We start from the raw sequence: 21,551 nt of genomic DNA, 5'->3' as shown, positions 1-21,551 counted from the left end.
CTGAGACATTTAAGTGTCACTAGTACTACTGAGACATTTAACCGTCACTAGTACTACTGAGACATTTAACCGTCACTAGTACTACCGAGACATTTAACCGTCACTAGTACTACTGAGACAGTTAACCGTCACTAGTACTAGTACTACCGAGACATTTAACCATCACTAGTACTACCGAGACATTTAACCATCACTAGTACAACCGAAACATTTAACCGTCACTAGTACTAGTACTACTGAGACATTTAACCGTCACTAGTACTACCGAGACATTTAACTGTCACTAGTACTACTGAGACATTTAACCGTCACTAGTACTACCGAGACATTTAACCGTCACTAGTACTACTGAGACAGTTAACCGTCACTAGTACTAGTACTACCGAGACATTTAACCATCACTAGTACTACTGAGACATTTAATCGTCACTAGTACTACCGAGACATTTAACCGTCACTAGTACTACCGAGACAGTTAGCCGTCACTAGTACTAGTACTACTGAGACATTTAACTGTCACTAGTACTACCGAGACATTTAACCGTCACTAGTACTACCGAAACATTTAACCCTCACTAGTACTACCGAGACATTTAACCATCACTAGTACAACCGAAACATTTAACCGTCACTAGTACTAGTACTACCGAGACATTTAACCGTCACTAGTACTAGTACTACTGAGACATTTAACTGTCACTAGTACTACCGAGACAGTTAACCGTCACTAGTACTAGTACTACTGAGACATTTAACTGTCACTAGTACTACCGAGACATTTAACCGTCACTAGTACTACCGAAACATTTAACCCTCACCAGTACTACCGAGACATTTAACTGTCACTAGTACTCCTAAAACATTTAACCGTCATTAGTACTACCGAGACATTTAACCGCCACTAGTACTAGTACTACCGAGACATTTAACCGCCACTAGTACTAGTACTACCGAGACATTTAACCGTTACTAGTACTACTGAGACATATAACCGTCACTAGTACTACCGAAACATTTAACCCTCACTAGTACTACCGAGACATTTAACCATCACTAGTACAACCGAAACATTTAACCGTCACTAGTACTAGTACTACCGAGACATTTAACCGTCACTAGTACTAGTACTACTGAGACATTTAACTGTCACTAGTACTACCGAGACAGTTAACTGTCAGTAGTACTAGTACTACTGAGACATTTAACTGTCACTAGTACTACCGAGACATTTAACCGTCACTAGTACTACCGAAACATTTAACCCTCACCAGTACTACCGAGACATTTAACTGTCACTAGTACTAGTACTACCGAGACATTTAACCGTTACTAGTACTACTGAGACATTTAACCGTCACTAGTACTACCGAAACATTTAACCGTCACTAGTACTACCGAGACGTTTAACCGTCACTAGTACTACTGAGACATTTAACCGTCACTAGTACTAGTACTACCAAGACATTTAACCGTCACTAGTACCACCGAGACATTTATCATCACTAGTACTACCAAGACAGTTAACCGTCACTAGTACTACAGAGACATTCAACCATCACTAGTACTACCAAGACTACTGTTTTTCAAATATGCTCATTGTAGGTCCGTAAAACATAATTTTAACATTGTGTTCTTTTGCAGAATTAGAATGAAGATTGTTGACCCATACACTAAGATTGTAGCCAGGATCACCCAACTGGCCAGATTGCAGGTAACACATATTTAACATAACATTCTGCTGCTGTGTGAGATTTGAATAGTAATAGAAGGTAGTGTTTTGTTTGAGACCAAAGAACTTTATTTTACATCTGATACGAAAGTTATCATGTTGTTGTCTTATCTTGTGATGCCGTCACTGTTTATATATGATACTGATACTGTTATATCTGATACTGATGCCATGTTGACTCTAGAGATGGTAGTGGTGGTTTGTTAGATAATTTAGATGCATTACTAACTTTTCCAACAGGCTACAATGTGCTGTCATCATATAAATTTAGATTTCATTTCTGAATAATAAGTAATGGGATTTAGGAGCTACTTGAATAGAAGCATAACTCTGTTTTTAGCTTCTTGAAGCCCTTAGAATGACAGTAAACCACTGGTCATGGTGGTGTAAATGTTTTCTATCAGCAGACTGTGGTGATAGAAAAAGTAGGAGTAGCTCCATGGTTACCATATGAGTTGGCATAGTAACGGTCTTATGTAATAATGTCATATTTTTGAAGGCAGAGTTACATGCATGACTTCCTAACTACAGTACTGGACTAAAAGTACTACATGACTGGTACTGTACTTATTCTATCTGACGTCAGAACAGTTGGTCTGGGTTGGCTGCCAGTGGAAGTGTCATATGCCCATTGTACCCTGACTGGGTACTATAGTGTGTTGTATTGTTCAGACCGGGTACTATAATGTGTCGTACTGTTCAGACCGGGTTCTATAGTGTGTTGTACTCTTCAGACCGGGTACTATAGTGTGTCGTACTGTTCAGACAGGGTACTATAGTGTGTCGTATTGTTCAGACAGGGTACTATAGTGTGTTGTACTGTTCAGACCGGTTACTATAGTGTGTTGTACTGTTCGGACTTTTACTATAATGTGTCGTACTGTTCAGAGTGGGTACTATAGTGTGTTGTACTGTTCAGACCGGCTATTATAGTGTGTTGTACTGTTCAGACCGGCTATTATAGTGTGTTGTACTGTTCAGACCGGGTACTATAGTGTGTCGTACTGTTCAGACCGGGTACTATAGTGTGTTGTACTGTTCAGACCGGCTATTATAGTGTGTTGTACTGTTCAGACCGGGTACTATAGTGTGTCGTACTGTTCAGACCGGGTACTATAGTGTGTTGTACTGTTCAGACTGGGTACTTTAGTGTGTTGTACTGTTCAGACCGGGTACAATAGTGTGTTTTATTCATGACCCTTCTTGTCTTCCTTGTGCAGGTGGCCTGTGACCTGCTCAGAAGGATTATTCGCATCTTGTTCCTGAGTAAGAGGCTGCAGGGTCAGCTTCAGGGGGGCAGCCGTGAGATCACCAAGGCAGCTCAGAGCCTCAATGAACTAGGTATGGAAATACAGCGTTTACCCGAGCCCTGACCCCTAACCCTAAATCTAATCCATTATTATTATTACTCGCGGGATTGTACCCGTGGTGCCATTGTGTGATAGCGCCCTCCCGTGGTGCAACAGCGGCACTGTACCCAAACGGTCTCCCGTGCTGCAACATCGATCACACGTCAATGGGACATGGGGTGGGGCCGAAACATGCATTATATAGTAGGAATCTATCTATCTATCTATCTATCTATCTATCTATCTATCTATCTATCTATCTATCTATCTATCTATCTATCTATCTATCTATCTATCTATCTATCTATCTATCTATCTATCTATCTATCTATCTACCCTCCCTCCCTTGCCAATTACATTTCCACCAATACCAGATTTTTAGTTTGTACTTTGTTCATTCATTGATTCATTTATTTATTGTTATTTTTCATTCATTTATTTATTTAAATTAGTACTGAATCAACGTGTTGTTTGGGGATCTGTACTAGATTGAGTGTTTCAGTGTGTGCACTGGTATGAGGGTTAGGGTGGTCCTGGTTCAGAGGACTTTGTGACCTTGTGTTGTCAACATACAAATGGTGCTATTGATGCATTACATGTCACTGCTGTCACAATCACAAGGCCTAAAGCCTGACAGGACAAGTGTTTTGAGCCACATGGAACCACTTGGAACACAGCCCCGTGTCTTTACATGAGGTCACTGACCTTCAAATCCTCCAGACCAGGTGATCTGGTGTTGGTGTCTGGTCTCTATGGAACCATTTTCATATGTACTGGTCTTTGTGGTTAACAGGGCATGACTTGACTGGGGTTTAAGGCTCTAGAGCAGTGGTTGCCAGACTTTTTACAGTGGAGTACCCCCTGAAACAGACTTTTTAAAAATCCAAGTACCCCCAACTCTCACTTGAGCATTTTTTGATTGGAGAAAAAAAGGGTCCAAATGTGTTCCTGTGCCAAAGGTGTCTGTTTATATTTACAAAACTTTGTAAACAAACGACATATATTTAACTGTAATATCTAAAAAAGAAAAATTTTATAAAGTAAATTTTGTGCGAAATATAAACTGAAAAGTGCCCTCTGCCATTGATAAGAAAAATAAATAAATTAGTCATTAATTAATAAATAAACCTTTCATAAAATAATTCCTTATCTACTCAAATAAACTCATTTTGAATCATATAAAATATAAATGTTCTTCAAATGACAATACAATAAAGACAGTAAAACTATTATATGAATGTATTTATTGTATTTTATATTTCTGCATTAATTCTCAGTATTTATTTTGTATTCGGTAGATAATGACTTATTTAATGGATTTTTTCCAAAACATTTCCAGTACCCCCTTGGCTTCTTCCAAGTACTCTTGGGGGTACGGGTACCCCACTGTGGGAACCCCTGGACTAGAGGATACTGCCGTTTGGATTGTGTGACTTGTGAATATTCCTGTAATATTTTGATTGAAGTTCTTATTTTAGTTTATATGTAGTTGTATAAACATTGCACCACTGATGACAGATGCCTCCCTGTCTTCCAGCTCATATATCCGTCCATCTGTCCATCCGTCCGTCTGATGGATGGATGTTAAAACAGGTACAAGTGTTTAGTCTTTCAAACATGTACTTGGGTCTTTGGCCCAATCACCCCTTGGCCCTCCCCATGGCCCTCCCCCTTTAACCCCAGTTCTAAGGGGTAGTGGTGTAATCATTCCTCTCTGAAATGGGCCAACCCTTCCAGACCTGTTCCGTCATCATCAGTTGTCGATGTCACCATAAACAGATGTTCTAACTTTGTTTGGGACAGAATTCTCCATGTCATCAGCAGCTGGAACCAACTCTGTTCCATGGGCTTTGGACATCTGTTTATGTCTATCAACCACAAACCACATAAATGCTGTCTATTGCCTCATTTCCACTATGTGGAACCGGCTCGACTCGGCTCGACTCAACTCGTGTACCAGGTCTTGTTCCTGAAGACCATTTCCATTACAGGATACTACCGACTTAAGAGTACCTGGACGTCATAGCGATGCAGCGTGTTACTTCTGTGTCGTCTGCTCAGAGAGTTGCTGATAAACTCGCTCGTTGCGTGTTGTCTTGTAAAGTTCATACTGAATTTTTACGTCTGAACCTCCTCGACAAACCATGGTATAATTTTGCGGGCTGTCAACATGTGGATTAACATACCGCTATATTTACTGTCAACTTCTGCATCTGTTTTTTGTAAAACGGCGGGTCACAGAGACGACTCTCTGACCAATCAGTGGTCTGCAGTGTTTACACGTCCCGTTTTAGTATCTGTTCCCCAGTCCTAGAACCTTGGCAGAGGTGATACCAAAAAACTAGTACCAGGTACCAGATTCCAGGTCCTTTTTCGTAATGGAAATGCAAAAAGGCCGAGCCGAGTCGAGTTGAGCCGGCACCATGTAGTGGAAACGCGGCATAAAACACATTGAAACGACATTAAACGGACAATCAGATGATTCAGTTGTTTCTGCAGTAAATCTGTCCATTTGTGTGTTCCTTTGGTCACTGCTGCTCTGTTTTGCTGTGTTTACCTCCATCTGACTGATGATTGGAACTGAATTATGGCAGATTCTCCCCCTTAGCCCCTCCCCTATGACTCATCAAGAATTGGGACACCCCTACATCTTCACGTGAACGCGGAAAATGAAGGAGGAGGGGCCAAGGGGTGAATTGGGATTGGGCCTTTTTCCCTACTCCAGCTCACCGTAAACAAGAGGTCAAAACCTGAACTAAGACACATCAGGTCTGTAGCCATCCAGCTATTTTTATTTGCATTTTCAATTTGGCCATTAAGAAAATGGAGTGGGAACACATTCAAATTCAAAACATCTTTGACATATTGCAAACACTTTTGTCCATTTGGGCGATGGGAGGTGGATGAATGCAATGCAAACGGTAAATAATTATTGTTAGTGAATAAGTGTACATGTGAGCAAACGGATACACATATATTAATATGGAGACAGCAACAAAAAGCCCGTAGTATCTGTCAGACAAATACTGAGACAAACTGTGGAAGAGTTTGAAATAATGTGAAATGATCCAGACCTGAGGTTCATGGAGTTGAAAACCACAAATAACCATGTGGTTTCTTCAACTTTGACTGGGGACCAAAAAAATAAGCCTTTACATTTTAGAGAAAACAACCACTGATATGACATTTATGGTGATAATCATCCAGATCAGCTGAACATTTTCATCACAGTAACATGTTACGCTCCATGACCTACCGCTAATCAACCGTATATTTCTGTTCTTTTGTCTGTTCTTACTCAGCACAATGGTACATACATATATACACGGAGGTGGACCTTTTAGTTACTTATTATAAATAGATGTCAAATAAATATCCAGGTATCCTGTTACTGCACAGAGGTATTTCTATCCCATTACAGTGTAGATGCACAGTTATGACTGAATTATCCTTTATAACACTCCAGGATATTACACAATAAATATCAATAAATTACCCTTTCTTCTGTTGTATCTATTTTTTGTACCAACAAAGTAATAAATAGTTTCATAAATTAATTTAAAAAACTCCAACATATTTAGTGGTGGGTAGTTTCTCTTTTTATGAATATGTGTGTAGTGTCTGATCTCAAAGAACACACAGTGGAAACTACCTACAGCAGGGGTCTCAAACCCATTTTCTTTCAGGGGCCACATTCAGCCCAGTCGGCCCGACCAGTAAAATACTAGCATAATAACCTATAAATAATGACAACTCCAAATTTTTGTCTTTGTTTTTAAATTATGAAAATACTTACTTTTACAAACCATCCAAACAAAAAAGATGTGAATAACCTGAAAAAACTGAAATTTCTTAAGAAAAATATGGGCAATGTTAACAATATTATGCCTCAACTTATCATTTCGACATGTGCATTATGGATTGGATCTACAAAGACCCTAAACACTTGGTAAAAGGCAGAAAATTGTTAAAATTGTGCTTAATTTTCTTTAGACCTTTCAGATTGTTCATATTTGTTCAGACTATTCATATTTGATTGTTGCAGGATAGTTTGTAAATGTAAATATTTTCATAATTTAATGTTATTTTTTGCACAAAAATAAAGACAAAAATTTGAAGTTGTCATTATTTATAGACATAATGTAATTCTGCTGTTATTATTTGACTGTAGATCATATTGGTCTGTATGTGGAACCTGAACTAAAATGAGTTCAACAGCCTTGACTGTGGAATTTTTGCATTTTGCAAATTCATCCCACGGGCCGCATTGGAACCTTTGGTGGGCTGCATTTGGCCCCCGGGCCGCATGTTTGAGACCCCTGACCTACAGTGATCAGACACAATCAGCAGCATTTTTAATAGATGAAATGGACTTAAACATCCTTCAACAAATGCTGCTGAAGTAACTGTCCTATGGTAATAAGCAGAAGAGCTCACTGGATGGTGGTTCTCTAAGGGCTAATATAATAATTATCATTTGCAGAAGGAAAAGGCTGTTTAACTGGATCTCATCACCTCTGGGGAAAAACAAATCTTCAAGTTCATTAGGAACCATACAACTAAACATCTAATTCAAAGTGGAATACGTAAATATACAAACCTGTGTGACAAAATGTCAAACCTGGTGCCATTTATCACTAAATCTGAAACTGAATACCAAACTAAGCTTATACTAGTTAGTTTTTAACCTTTTTAAAGTTGTATTTTCCTTCTAGTCAGCACTGTTAAAGGCTCCTTGTGTTCTAGTTCTGCTGACAGGAGTCATTTTGTGTCTTCACTCCGAAGGCTGGTGTCGTGTCCACTGTTAAAGCAGCGGTCCGGGGACACCACCGCTTCACACTGACCACAGACTTTTCATATTGAAGACAAATGAGGAGGCACCAGTGTAATGTTAAATTCTTCTTGTATCCCTGAAACCATACACTGTAAGCCCGGATAAATTGAGTTTACTTAAAAAATCTCAGGTAACTCGTTGCCTTAAAAATTGTAAGTAATGAGTAATGAAAACTCGAGTTTATTAAACTTAAATGCTTGATTTGAATGGAATTGCTATTATAAGTACAACACACTAAATGCCAAGTTAATTTAACTTAAAATTTGTTGCAACATCAATTGCTTTGTATAATCATTAGACTTAATATCATCAGTTCAGTTTTTCCTCGCCACTGTCACCAATCACAAGTGTTTGCTCCTGAAGGATTCTGTTGGGTCTCTGTAAACTTAATTTGATTCTGATTTGAATTGATAAAGCACTTTGTGACTCTGTCTGTGAAAAGTGCTCTATAAATAAAATTTACTTACTTACTTACTTACTTACTTACTTCATTGGACTCAATTCCAAGTTTACTTAAATTAAAATCTTTTGTAGTGATATGACGTTCACAAATGAATCGAATCTTTTGAACGGCTCTTTGCAATGAATGATGGGAACCGAGTCTTTGTAAAGAGCTGTTCTTTTTTTTTTTTTAAGGAGGGAGTGTCTGATTGTTTGTCAATTTAGCATCACTGGGGAGGCATTGGGCAGGAGGAGGATGTTCGAGCAGAAAAAAAAGAGTGCTTGCGCACTGCGCATGTCTCATGGCAAGAAGTTAGCAAAAAAACAACGGTTTGAAGCGTGAAGTGAGCATACTTGAGGAGGCAGAGCTGGAAGACTGATCGAAACCGGCGAAAAGTTTGAGAGTGAGTGACCACCTGTGAGTAATAAGCCAAAGAAAAAGGAGTAGTATTTGGAAGCACTTTTCAGTAACAAAAGTCAAATTCCAGCATTTGCCTAATGTCACCTCTCATGTCATGTATTTAGCCCACACATTTGAACAAACTATTCTTTTTTATGGTAAGATAATATTTACTGCCGTGCCAATTACACACCTTTAAAATGTAATGTCAATCGTCACATGTAGCCTATTTAGTCATTAAAACATTGGTGTTTCAAAATAATGCAAAAAACATAAAAGAGCCAGTGTTTTGAACGGCTCTTTTCAGTGAACGGCTCCTGATTGAACGGCTCCCTTCAAAGAGCCAAAAGTCCCATCACTATTAATATCATCAGTTCATTGTACTCAATTCCAAGTTTATTTAAAGTAAAATCTTTTGCGATATAAATGGATTTGTATAATTATTCAACTTCATATATTGTAGCGTGGATGGGAGTTGGGCAGAAGTTAGCTCAATGCAATTTGCCGGTACAGGAAGTACATTAAATTTGGCAAGGCATAAAGATTTATATTACTCAAGAACATCATAGATGAACAGTAAATCCATTGTTCTTCCTCTGGCTCTGACTCATGGTGCAGCTCTACAAAAATACAAAAACAAGCACAAAAAGACCAATAAACACTGACATACACACATTAACTCAAAATTAACACTAACACCACAACCCCGCCGAACCCCTGCACAGATAAGTAACACATTTTCAACAACATGCCCAATACCCACAATGCATTGCGGAGATAAAAAGGTGTGGTCATGACTAAAACTTAGTGATTTAAATCCATTCAACTTAAACTTTTTCATACTTTCAACTATGTCTACAAATTAGTAGAATATACTTAAAATTTTATAGTAATGTAATTAAACTTAAATCATTTAAGTACATTGCAATTAAAGTATTTTAGTAAATACAAAGTCTGGGCTTACAGTGTAGGTCCATCTTCCAAACCGTCCCAGTTGTAGTTAACACCAGATGTGGAACAGACACCAACATGTTGTTATCCGATGTATGTGCCAGCAGTTAAAAGTAAATAAACCCATTCAAGCATTCACTTCTAACCCTGAACCCCCTCCAGTGGCAGATGGGGGTCGCTGCTACAAGCAGCTTAGTTTCATTTGTACTTTTTAATGTCTTTAGTATTCATTTAAAATGGTTTTCTGGGCTCTACTGTTAATATGGCCACCTCTGATTAGCAGGTTTAGACTCCTACTGAATGGTTTTGTTTTCCAAGTTTTAACCACTTCTCTATTTGCATACAATGTACACACTACATCAGGAGTGTCAAACTCATTTTAGTTCACGGGCCAGATTCAGCTAAATTTGATCTGAAGTGGGCCAAACCGGTAAGATAATAACATAATAATATAATAAATAATGTCAACTCCAAACTTTTCTCTATGTTTTAGAGCGAAAAAAGTTAATTTACATCATGAACAGGTTTACATCTACAAACTATCCTTTCAAAAGATGTGAATAACATGAACAAACTGAAAAAATAAGTATAATTTGAACAGTATTCTGCCTCAGTTTATTATTTGCACATGTACAGTATAACTTACAGATTACAGTGGATCTACAAACACACAAAACATTGAGTAACAGGCAGAATATTGTTAAAATTGTACTAGGGATGTAACAATTACCGGTATAACGATAAACCGCGGTAAAATTGCAGATGGTTAGTATTAGTGTTTAAATTGTAATTATCATGATAACCGTGTTTGATTACCGCTCTTTTTCCTGAGAGAAAATGCTTATGGGAAGATCTGCTTTTATGTCAAATATTTGAGTATAGTTGTAATTTATTACAATTTTAATTGTACATACCTAATATTTGGAACCAATATTCACTTTTAAAGTCTTTGAAAAGGTTCATAAAACATCTTGGTGTTATTTATGCAATAAATTATATACATTTTTCAAATTGGATTTTATATATTTTTTGTGTTTTCTGGCCTTTTTTGTTTATATAGTAGGTTAAAGATGAAAAAATAATAGACAGTTGATATAAATAAAGTTGTGCTGAAAAAAAAGATACCAAACAAGGCTATGGTAAACATTTGTTTATATAGTATATAAGGACAAAATCAAAACTACTGAAAAACGAACAAAATAGACTCAGACCACTAAAGGTTCATATTTGAATGTTTCTGCCAACAGAAAGTACATTGTGCCTATTATTTTATTTGTTTTTTTGTTGTTGTTGTTTTTTTCCAAAATACAACTTGGTTAAATTACTTCAGTGTGTGTATAAGTACTTTTTGAACATTTTGAGCACAATTTCATCAATACCGCGATAATAATGATAACTGTGGTAATTTTGGTCCCAATGACCGTGATATGAAATTTTCATATCATTACATCCCTAATTTGTACTTACTTCTCAGAAGACATTTCAGATTATTCACATTTTTTTTTGCAAAATTATACTTTGTTTTAGTGTAAATACATGAAAATATTTACATTTACAAAGAGAAACATTTGAGGTTGTCATTATTTATATGTTATTATGATAGTATTTTACTGGTCCTGCCCACTTGAAATTGAATTGTTCTGATGTGGAACCTGAACTAAAGAGATTGTTAATATTTTAGTGTAATTTTTGCATTTCACAAATTCATCCCAAGGGCCGGAGTGAACCCTTTGGCGGGCCAGATTTGGCCCCCGGGCCACATGTTTTACTCATGTACACTACATATTTGACATATTTACATCTCAGTTAGTTCTTTTTATTCTGCATCCTGAGAACATAAACATGTCTGTCTGGCCTCCGTGTCCTCAAACTTGACCTTTTTGTTTCTTCTGGGGTCGATCCAGGAGTTACGGATGACCACGTTGTTTGGTGTGGGGTCAGCTTCCACCACAGACACCACCCTCTTTTTCATTTTGCTCTTCAAAACCTTCTGGAATTTCTGTCGGGTAAAGGCGTATAGCAGTGGGTGAAAGATGGTGGTCCCGTAAGCCATGACTAAGAAGCCCATACGTAGACGAGCCGTCATGTCACTGGGCCCGGTGCTGAGGATGGCGGTGTTGAGCACCGTTATTGGTGTCCAACACAACAGAAAGGTGGAGATGATGAGGAGGGACATCCTGAAGACCCGCCTCTGCCTCTCACGTCTCTCTCGATGGCGCTTTACTGCCCTCCTCAGCGCTATAATGACAGACACTGACGTCCTCATGCCTAAAGGGGCACTCCCACCTCCACCCCCACTCCCACTGGCCCTCACACCTGTGCTGCTCTGAGATGCGTCCGTTGACTCCAGCTGAGTCGCAGGGTTTTTGCTCTTCTTCTTCTTTTTAGGCAGGTTGTGTTGAAAACGTGTCCCGATGCGGATGTTTAGTGCCTGGAGGATCTTGTAGTACGTCACTAGCATGACTAGTGCTGTGAAAAAGAATATGGGAATCTGTGCCAGCAGGTGATAGTACAGACCTGGCTCTGTGTAGTACTGGTTTATATGAGCCACGGTGTCCTCTACAGTCTGGTTGACCAGGTGTGAACCAGAGTCTATAAAGAAGCCCACCTCCATGAACGGAACCAAGAAACTGAAAAACGACAGAGCCCAGATGGAGCCCAGTACAGCTACACCTCGACCCGTCGTAAGCACACGATTAGCCGGCCTTACTGAGATGTCGTAGCGGTCCAGGGTGATAGCCAAGACATTAGCAGCAGTAGCCACACTGGCAAAGGAGACGCAAGCCTCGTGGAAACAGGAGATTATGGCAGTGTCAGCCTCTGGGGGAAGCAGCACCACCACAGCGGTCAGTGGGATGCAGCAAACGCACACCTACAAGAAGACAGGACAGCAGGTCAAGTCTAGGATTCAGCCTAAAAAACATCCAATGAACAACGTTAGGGTTGGGCCATAATAGGACCAACAGAACATCTGTAGAATGATGGTCACCCTGTCAGTCAGTCATTTAGCTTCTGCAGCATAAATGTCAAAAGACACTGATGATTATTATTAGGCCTGTAACAGTACACATACTGAACAGAACCGTTTCGGTACGCACCTGTTCGGTTCGGTACACAGCTGTACCGAAACAGCACAGAGATGTTGAGAAAAAGGAAAAAAAAAACGAAAGACGTCGTTTGATGCGGAACTTTAAATCCGCGGAAGTTCGACACGGACATTCTGAAGGGGCACACATTGACCCGAAACATGAAATAGCAGCTGATATAAGGTTAAAAAAAACACAACAAATGTGATGTCAACCTGGAAGAAAGAGACTGAAGACCCTCCGCCATCATTACAGTCCTGTTTGGGATCACATCAGGTCCTGGTGAAAGAGACGTTGATAAGACAAACGTTGTATCTCTCTCTCTGTCTGTCACTCTCTCTCTCTCTCACGCACGCTGTATAACAAAGGAATAGAACCCGGGAGCTGGATGTAGAAAGTATGTAAAGTTTCACTTTCGTTTTATGCCAGCGTTAGTTCCGTTAGTTATGGACCGCACCCCCAGGTATATAACTGCCCCCCCCCCCCCCCCCCCCCCCCCCCCCCCCAAGCTCTGACAACCCCCCCCTGTGTTTTGGACAAATTGGACCCTGCACACGCAGACTCCAAAAATTGGGGGAAAAATGTTCAAAAATTCATAAATGCATTAAAGACATTTTGAGGGGTTTTCTTTCTTCTTGTACCGAACAGAAAAAAAACAAACCGTGGCTTCCAAAACCAAAAACGTACCGAACCAAAAATGTGTGTCGTTACGGGCCTAATTATTATATTTATTCATACCAGTGATAAGATGAAAAAGTGAAGTCATGTTGCAATTATATTCTGAGATTTTAATTTTGTTTACTTCCTTGATTATCAAGGAAATGCAAATGATTAAAATCCGTGTTTTTTTTTTTTTTAACTCAAATGTTCAAATTTAAACTATCAAAAATAAAAAAATAAAAAAACACTTAAAAACATGCTTATTTTTTCCATTTCTGGCATTGGTTCACTCCAAGTCCTTCTAAATCTTTGCAAATTTCAAACTTTGGCACAGGCTAATATCGGGGTTGCAATTATACTGAGCAAAAATATAAATGCACCATGTACAGTATTTATTTTATCTGTTTAACTCGAGATGCACGGCCCAAAATGAGCTCATGGTGTCTTCGAATTGTAAAACATGGTTAATTGTCTTGACGTATAAACAAACTTTGTCCATCTGTGTGAGTGAACACCTGCTCAGTGGTCTAGTGACTCCACCCACAGCACAGGTGTGTCCTGTCCAGACGCTGCTCAAACAGCATTGACAATATTCAGACACTCCTTATACCGGGGACAATTAAAGGACACCTCCAAATGTCACATTTCCTCAGATTTCACCATGACACAGATGTCACAGATCATGCTGGAATGGTTCTGGATCATATCCCATAGGTCCGTGTGGCTCTCGAAGAGGAGTGGAAGAACGTTTCACGGGTCACAATTGACACTATTGTCAACTCAATGAGAAGAGGTGGACACATGAGATATGAAGCTGTGATTTCTGTCAACCCCCCCACCACCACCACCACCACCGTGTTCACATGAATGTCCCTGAATGCCAGATGCCGCTATCATGTTCTAACGGACACTAATCTGGACCACACTGATCAACAGAATAAACTGTGTGCTATCTAATATATTATGCAACACCTATTGCTATTAAAAAGTTAGTGTCACATGGAGCGTTTATATTTTTGCTCAGTGTATGTTTACAATTCAATTTATTTTGCACCAGTAGTTTGTTTTAAGGCAGTCACTTAATAAAAATAGTTAAACCTAACCCTTTTATTTCTTTATATATATATATATATATATATATATATATATATATATATATATATATAGCCAGCAGTGGTGATGGGGGCACTAGGGGCAGGGATTTTCATATGTTTTGGAAATGTTTCTCAATAAAACATAATTTACTGTGAATTATTCATTGATTCATACATTTATTAAAACTTATAGAACTTTTCTACGATACACAACAGGTTCAATGTCAACCAGAAAACTAGGAACACAAGTAAAAAAGTGCATAAAGTCAAGGTCTGGGAAAAAATAGCAGTTTGGAAAAAGTCTTTTATTCGGATCAAGAGCGACCACCTTGATATATACACACACACGCACACATAAGCACACATACACACTGGGTGCTCCTTTGACCCATGTTCTGAGTTCTCAGTAACACTTTCCAAATGCTAATGTCAGACCTGGAATCAACTCCAGACCTTTGAAGAACTTCTATTATCAATCCATGCACTGAATATATTTTCTGTCCATATACTGAATATATTTTCTATCCATATACTGAATATATTTTCAATCAATATCCTGAATATGTTTTTGCAAACAGTTTAAATAACTCCATTTATGTTGCTGTTCAAATATTTCTAGGCCTGGCTTAAGTCTTGTATTCAGCCCAGACATCTAAGAGTCTTTGCAGCGTACCTTTACTTAAGTTAAGGGCAAATGTTGCCTATGTGTCAAATAATCCATTGATTATTATGTAATGATTTCCAAACCTTGTAGCTGATGCTACATGGGGCTTGTTCTAACCCTGTCATGGTGCACAAGGATGTCAGTTTAGGACTGTGTGACTGAGTAGAAACCAGGGCATTTGAACATGGGACTTTAAGACACCATAAGTGATCAGGACGGTCAACACTTACCAACACATCAACCACATGTAGGTTCATGGTGATGATGTTTGAAACGGAGCTGATGAGGTTCTGTTTCAAACAGTAGAGGACCAGCACAGTGAGGTTGGAGCTCAGACCCAGAACTATCTCCAGGACCAGGAATCCTGTCAGGGAAACCTACAAACAGGACATTGGACAGACATTTAAAATTTCGTCAGAATAATTACCCTTAGGCATGGACATGGGTGCATATGACCACAAGCTGCACCGGGGCCAGTGGACATGCAGCTGTGGTGACATTTGACAGAACTTTTAGTTAGAATCATGTGATACACCAAATACAAATGACGGGGTGTGTTGTTACTCAGCGCACAAAGAAGTATGTAGCAGACATTTGGGCATGGTTCAAATCTATAGAACTGCTAAAGGTAGACAGGTTTTAGCTACAAACACCGTAGCATCGGTGTTTGAATGAAACGACTACACCAGCAGCAAGACACGGGCTGGTGTTTGGGAGCGCTGGATTGGCCCGTCGAGTCCAGAACCTGCCCCAGTGGGGACTGAGGAGGAGATTGGTGAAGCTATGGTCCCAATGCTAGTGGACCAGGACTACAGAGCCAGTCCACGATGTGTGTTGACTGGGAACAGTATGAGATTATGCAGGAAGGAATGGAGATGCTGAGATGGCAGGTACAGCAGGTTTCACTATTATAGCAACTGGATCTGGTGCAAAATGGGACACCGCAATGTTGGAGCCACCCACCATTCCCTGGAACTTAAAAGTATCCCTCAGATTAGATTTACTCCTTTCTCTGACAGTTGAAGCACTGGAGTTTTTCTGTCCGTCCATTTCCCCGCTGTTGTAACTGGAGCAGGAAGTTAACGGAAACAGACTTACCGATCACTGTAGAGATCGGAAGTGCATGATGGAGCTGGTGCCCAGGGGCTATTACCTGTCCTCAAACAGTTTTTTTTTTTAAACTTTATTTACATAATGCTGTATACAAATAGATCAACAGAACATGGAAAAAACATAATGCTCAAGGTGAGGCAGGAAGAAATTAAATACTAGAAAAGAACTTGGAGAGAGCAGACCTCCGCCAAGGCAGATCAGTGCCCGCCCCCCCCCCTCCGATCACCACCAAAATTTAATCATTTGTTCCTTGTGCCAGTATCAACATTTCCTGAAATTTTCATCCAAATCCATCCGTAACTTTTTGAGTTATCTTGCACACGGACAGACAGACAAACCAAGGCCGGCAAAAACATAACCTCCTTGGTGGAGATAATAAATACATAGAGAGGTAAGTAAATTAAATAAATAAATAAAAGTAAAAGAATAAACAAGAAGGAAAAAAAAATTACAACTTAAATTCGTTACATAAAGCTTTCGTTTTCACAGTTTTAGAGTTCGTGCAAGAGTTAAGAGTGTCCAAGTAGGATTTTAAGTAGGATTGAAAGACCACAAAGCTGGGTTTCTGTTTGACAATTTGCTTGCATGCCCATGAAATTTTGCTAATAACGAAATGAGATTAAGAATAAACAGTTTCTTAACAGGTAGATCATTAATAAAGAAACCAAATAAAATATCTTTAATTTTGAAGTTAAGAGAAATATCCAGTTTTCTATTTTAAAAAAAAGACTGATATCACACCAAAAAATTTGACTGAAGGCACATTCCCAAAACAAAATGAAAGATATGATGCGTGCACCTTGACCCTCTTTGTTCTAAAGCTGTGTGTGTGTTGCTGTACCTGGAAGCTAACGGGGTAGATGACATCAGAGGAGGACATGTCGAGGTCGGACGGGTCAGTGTCGACGACTGTCATGTTGCTCATGGTAGCTGCAGAGATCAGCACTGCCGACGTGTGCATGATCCTGATGGGAGGGAGGAAGAGGCCTGTAGAGCGCTAAGCACAAAAATATCTTTGTTAGAAAATGAACTAGGACATATACAATTCTACCAGTTTTTGTTTTTTTTGTTTTTTTTACAAGAAATGTCCCAGGTAAAAGTGTCCAGGCCTGTCAAGTGGAAGCTGGCGCTGCTGTTTACACTCATTCCAAAGAAGCAAACAATGAGACATCTTTTATATTTCTGTTTGTTTCACGGTAGAACAGTACAAATGATGGGGTTCAATGATACTTGGAATACTGATACTTGGAAACACTTGTGGTAGTTCTCATCTGCTGTTACTCGATTACACAAAATTAAAATAAAATCTAAGATCGTTTTTTTTTTTTTTTTTTTTTTTTTTTTTTACCCAGCCCTAGACCTCCCTCTGTCCTGTTCTATGTGGATCAGAACCAGCTGAATGTATGAGGTTCTCAAGTTCTGTCTCTTTGTTCCAGTCCTGGTTCTGTTTCTGTGTCCTAGTCCTGGTTTTGTTCTATGTTCTAGTCCTGGTTCTGTTCTATGTTCCAGTCCTAGTTCTGTCTCTATGTTCTAGTTCTGGTTCTGTTCTATGTTTCAGTCCTGGTTCTGTTCTATGTTTCAGTCCTGGTTCTGTCTCTATGTTCCAGTCCTGGTTCTGTTCTATGTTTCAGTCCTGGTTCTGTTCTATGTTTCAGTCCTGGTTCTGTTCTATGTTTCAGTCCTGGTTCTGTTCTATGTTCTAGTCCTGGTTCTGTTCTATGTTCCAGTCCTAGTTCTGTCTCTATGTTCCAGTCCTGGTTCTGTTCTATGTTCCAGTCCTGGTTCTGTCTCTATGTTCCAGTCCTGGTTCTGTCTCTATGTTCTAGTTCTGGTTCTGTTCTATGTTTCAGTCCTGGTTCTCTTCTATGTTTCAGTCCTGGTTCTGTCTCTATGTTTCAGTCCTGGTTCTGTCTCTATGTTCTAGTTCTGGTTCTGTTCTATGTTTCAGTCCTGGTTCTGTCTCTATGTTTCAGTCCTGGTTCTGTCTCTATGTTCCAGTCCTGGTTCTGTTCTATGTTTCAGTCCTGGTTCTGTCTCTATGTTCCAGTCCTGGTTCTGTTTTATGTTTCAGTCCTGGTTCTGTTCTATGTTCTAGTCCTGGTTCTGTTCTATGTTCCAGTCCTAGTTCTGTCTCTATGTTCCAATCCTGGTTCTGTTCTATGTTCTAGTCCTGATTCTGTTCTATGTTTCAGTCCTGGTTCTGTCTCTATGTTTCAGTCCTGGTTCTGTTCTATGTTCTAGTCCTGGTTCTGTTCTATGTTCCAGTCCTAGTTCTGTCTCTATGTTCCAATCCTGGTTCTGTTCTATGTTCCAGTCCTGGTTCTCTTCTGTTTCAGTCCTGGTTCTGTCTCTATGTTCCAGTCCTGGTTCTGGTCTATGTTTCAGTCCTGGTTCTGTTCTATGTTCCAGTCCTGGTTCTCTTCTGTTTCAGTCCTGGTTCTGTCTCTATGTTCCAGTCCTGGTTCTGGTCTATGTTCTAGTTCTGGTTCTGTTCTATGTTCCAGTCCTGGTTCTGTTCTATGTTTCAGTTCTGGTTCTGTTCTATGTTCTAGTCCTGGTTCTGTTCCATGTTCCAGTCCTGTGGTCTGGATACGGATCAATCTAATTATAGAAGTGGGCGGGACTTTCACTGGAGGAGAACTCAACTCATCCAATCACAGTCCATATATGACTTCTATCAATGATCAATAGGAACTAGACTGATATGTGGAACCACTGACATGTTCTAAACCATCAGCATATGGACCAGTAGAAGGAATGGAACAGTTAGAATATTTAAACATTTGCCCAAAATGCAAAAATCTCTATTTCTCCGAACTGTGAACAAACTTTGTAGACATTCTCCCCGAGGATGATACAGATAAAATATGAAATGAATCTGACCGGTACTTTCATCAGAGAAGACGTTTGAACAAATTGCTAATGAAGATGAGGATAATAGGTCATGGCCGATCAACAACTGAGATAAAAACAGGTAGTTTTGTCTTTTGCAGCTCCTATTCATGGTTATTTCACACCAACTGCCAGTGTTTTCAGGTAACAAGTCACAGTATTTAACATATAATTTTAAAAACATTTCATGACACTGCTGTACATTTTAGGGTAAAAATCCCATAAACAACAGTGACATTGTCCAGTGTTTCTCACACACACACACACACACACACACACACAAGAGCACAGGTCTAAACATAACGGCATACGTTGGAACACATGCAGTTCGTACCTCAGTTCCATGGGTTCATGGATCCATCTGCAGGTGTGACGTCAGTGCCAGTCTTACCACTCCCTCCTGGTGCCGTCCTCTTGGCCTTAGCCACACATGTCACGCCGTCTCACTGGACTTTGTCTTGACAACATCCCTCTTCACTTCATCTGCTGAATTTCCAGTTTTCAGGTTTTGAATGCTGGAAATACTGGCTTCTGCAGAAGCAGACTACGCATTTGTGAAACCCAGCCCCCACCATGCACCCGCCCCTCTAAGGGGGGCATGTGGTCTACAACACCAGCGCGGTGCTCTAAGATCAATGCCTTCTTTCATGCACAGCTGTGTCTCATCATTGTCCGTTGTGTTTGGACCTTAACGGTGTCATCTGGGCCTGAAGTAAAGCCAGTGTCACAACAATCCTCCCACCGCTGCCGTCCAGGGGTCAGGTGTCCTGCACAGGTTTCACACCTTCCACCAACACTATGACAAGGTCCAGATATGGTACAAGTCCTTATGCCAAACTAACCCAGGAGGCATGTGTCCTTTGATTGAAACCATCCAATCCCTTTATTTGCCCGTTACTCAGGGCAGAGTGGCACCAAAGGTCAGAGGTCAGACCCCTGACTGAAGAGCCATGGGGGGGTGGGGGGGGGGGGGGGGGGTGTCTCTGTAAACCACTATAGGAGGTTTGGACCCTTGTGCCTCTCACAGTCTCATGAATCCCAGTTTATCTGTAGCAGACATCACCTCCTCTGGTGTTCTTCCTTTGTTTCCTGCAGAGGGAAGAGGATGGAAGGTTTAGGTCCAACAGACTCCAACACAAATGTTCCACATTGAATCCAGATCGTTTCCCTGTGGTCTGCATGTTGCATCACATGTCATTTCACCTCATTTATCATCCCCTGACAGATAGCCTGGTCCTTTCTGTTCTAATTGTGTAATTGTGTGTGTGTGTGTGTGTGCGTGTGTGTGTGTGTTTTTAATGGGTTTTGGATTGTGCCTCTTTGGTCTTTGATGGGTCTGGTCATGTGTTGTTCAGTAAATCAACACTGAAAACTATGAGTCTGTTTTCTCTAAACTGTGTCTGTGTTTGAAATGATGTGAGTTAGAGGGTTAGAGTTAGAGGGTTAGGGTTAGAGTTAGAGGGTTAGGGTTAGAGTTAGAGGGTTAGGGTTAGAGGGTTAGGGTTCAAGTTAGAGGGTTAGGGTTAGGGTTAGAGGGTTAAGGTTAGAGGGTTAGGGTTAGAGGGTTAGGGTTCAAGTTAGAGGGTTAGGGTTAGAGTTAGAGGGTTAGGGTTAGAGGGTTAGGGTTCAAGTCAGAGGGTTAGGGTTAGAGGGTTAGAGGAAACAACAACAGGCCACATACTGACTGTGGATCCGTAATCCGTGTGTGTGATCTGAACAGTAGTATGGAAACAGAATGGTGGGGGGTGTGGTCTCTGTGCTCATGTTAAACACAAGCTGTTTTGTTGTTTTAATTAAATTTACTACTTAATTTACTCTTACTTTATTCTACTTTAGTTTTACTCATACTTTTTTACTCTTGCTACTTAATTTGAACAAGTCTAATCATTAAATTGTTTACATTTTTTTCCTCTACAAAAGATGTTGTGAAGTGTTCTGATTATAAATAAAATGACTAAAAATAATAAAATTACATTTTTGTTTTGTTGAAGCACAAGTACATAATTAGGATTACATCAAAATTAAGCACTAAACTGACATTAGAGAAGACATGCGTTTGTTGTGTTACATTATTTTCCTCTTTTTTGGTGTTTTATGGAATTTTCATCTCGTTGCTTTGTGAGTAATTTAAAGCCGTATGTAATTGTGAGGTTTTTTTAAATTTCCCCCCCAAAAAATTGGCTTAAAACTTGGAAAAAAATTGTGTTTTTTCATGTATTGTGGTAATTATCAATATTAGTTGATATGACCATTTTTATCATGATAACTTTTATATCTATATCTTCTAGATCTAGTTCATTATATTGTTTGGTTTTTACCAGTATATGTTTTTAATACT

At 39.6% G+C, this 21,551-nt stretch overlaps 2 protein-coding genes across 2 annotated transcripts in view; one reads left to right on the top strand and one right to left on the bottom strand.

The window, feature by feature from the left end:
• cog5 (component of oligomeric golgi complex 5) overlaps positions 1-21,551 on the top strand; it is a 53,061-nt gene that overhangs the window by 3,801 nt on the left and 27,709 nt on the right. Inside the window, exons 5-6 of the mRNA XM_030149623.1 lie at positions 1,642-1,711; positions 2,950-3,070. Coding sequence (XP_030005483.1) covers positions 1,642-1,711; positions 2,950-3,070 — 191 coding nt within the window. The remainder of the gene's footprint in view (positions 1-1,641; positions 1,712-2,949; positions 3,071-21,551) is intronic.
• LOC115429847 (G-protein coupled receptor 22-like) lies at positions 11,485-19,722 on the bottom strand. The gene is made up of 4 exons (XM_030149624.1): positions 19,548-19,722; positions 17,163-17,318; positions 15,439-15,585; positions 11,485-12,576 (listed from the first exon to the last, which is right to left on the bottom strand). The coding sequence occupies exons 2-4, from the start codon at positions 17,280-17,282 to the stop codon at positions 11,521-11,523; spliced, it is 1,323 nt and encodes a 440-aa protein (XP_030005484.1). The 5' UTR covers positions 17,283-17,318; positions 19,548-19,722; the 3' UTR covers positions 11,485-11,520.

The sequence above is a fragment of the Sphaeramia orbicularis genome, chromosome 12 (genome assembly GCF_902148855.1).
Source record: "Sphaeramia orbicularis chromosome 12, fSphaOr1.1, whole genome shotgun sequence".
Lineage (NCBI taxonomy): Eukaryota > Metazoa > Chordata > Actinopteri > Kurtiformes > Apogonidae > Sphaeramia > Sphaeramia orbicularis.
The sequence above is the reverse complement of the archived record's forward strand: the minus strand, read 5'-3'. Positions and strand labels throughout refer to the sequence as shown.

Coding starts and splice junctions, on each gene's coding strand:
- LOC115429847 (XM_030149624.1), bottom strand. CDS start 17,282: ATGCACACGTCGGCAGTGCTGATCTCTGCAGCTACCATGAGCAACATG. Junction 15,586..17,162: donor TCTACCCCGTTAGCTTCCAG/GTACAGCAACAC, acceptor TCCTGTTTGTAG/GTTTCCCTGACAGGATTCCT. Junction 12,577..15,438: donor TACATGTGGTTGATGTGTTG/GTAAGTGTTGAC, acceptor GTCTTCTTGTAG/GTGTGCGTTTGCTGCATCCC.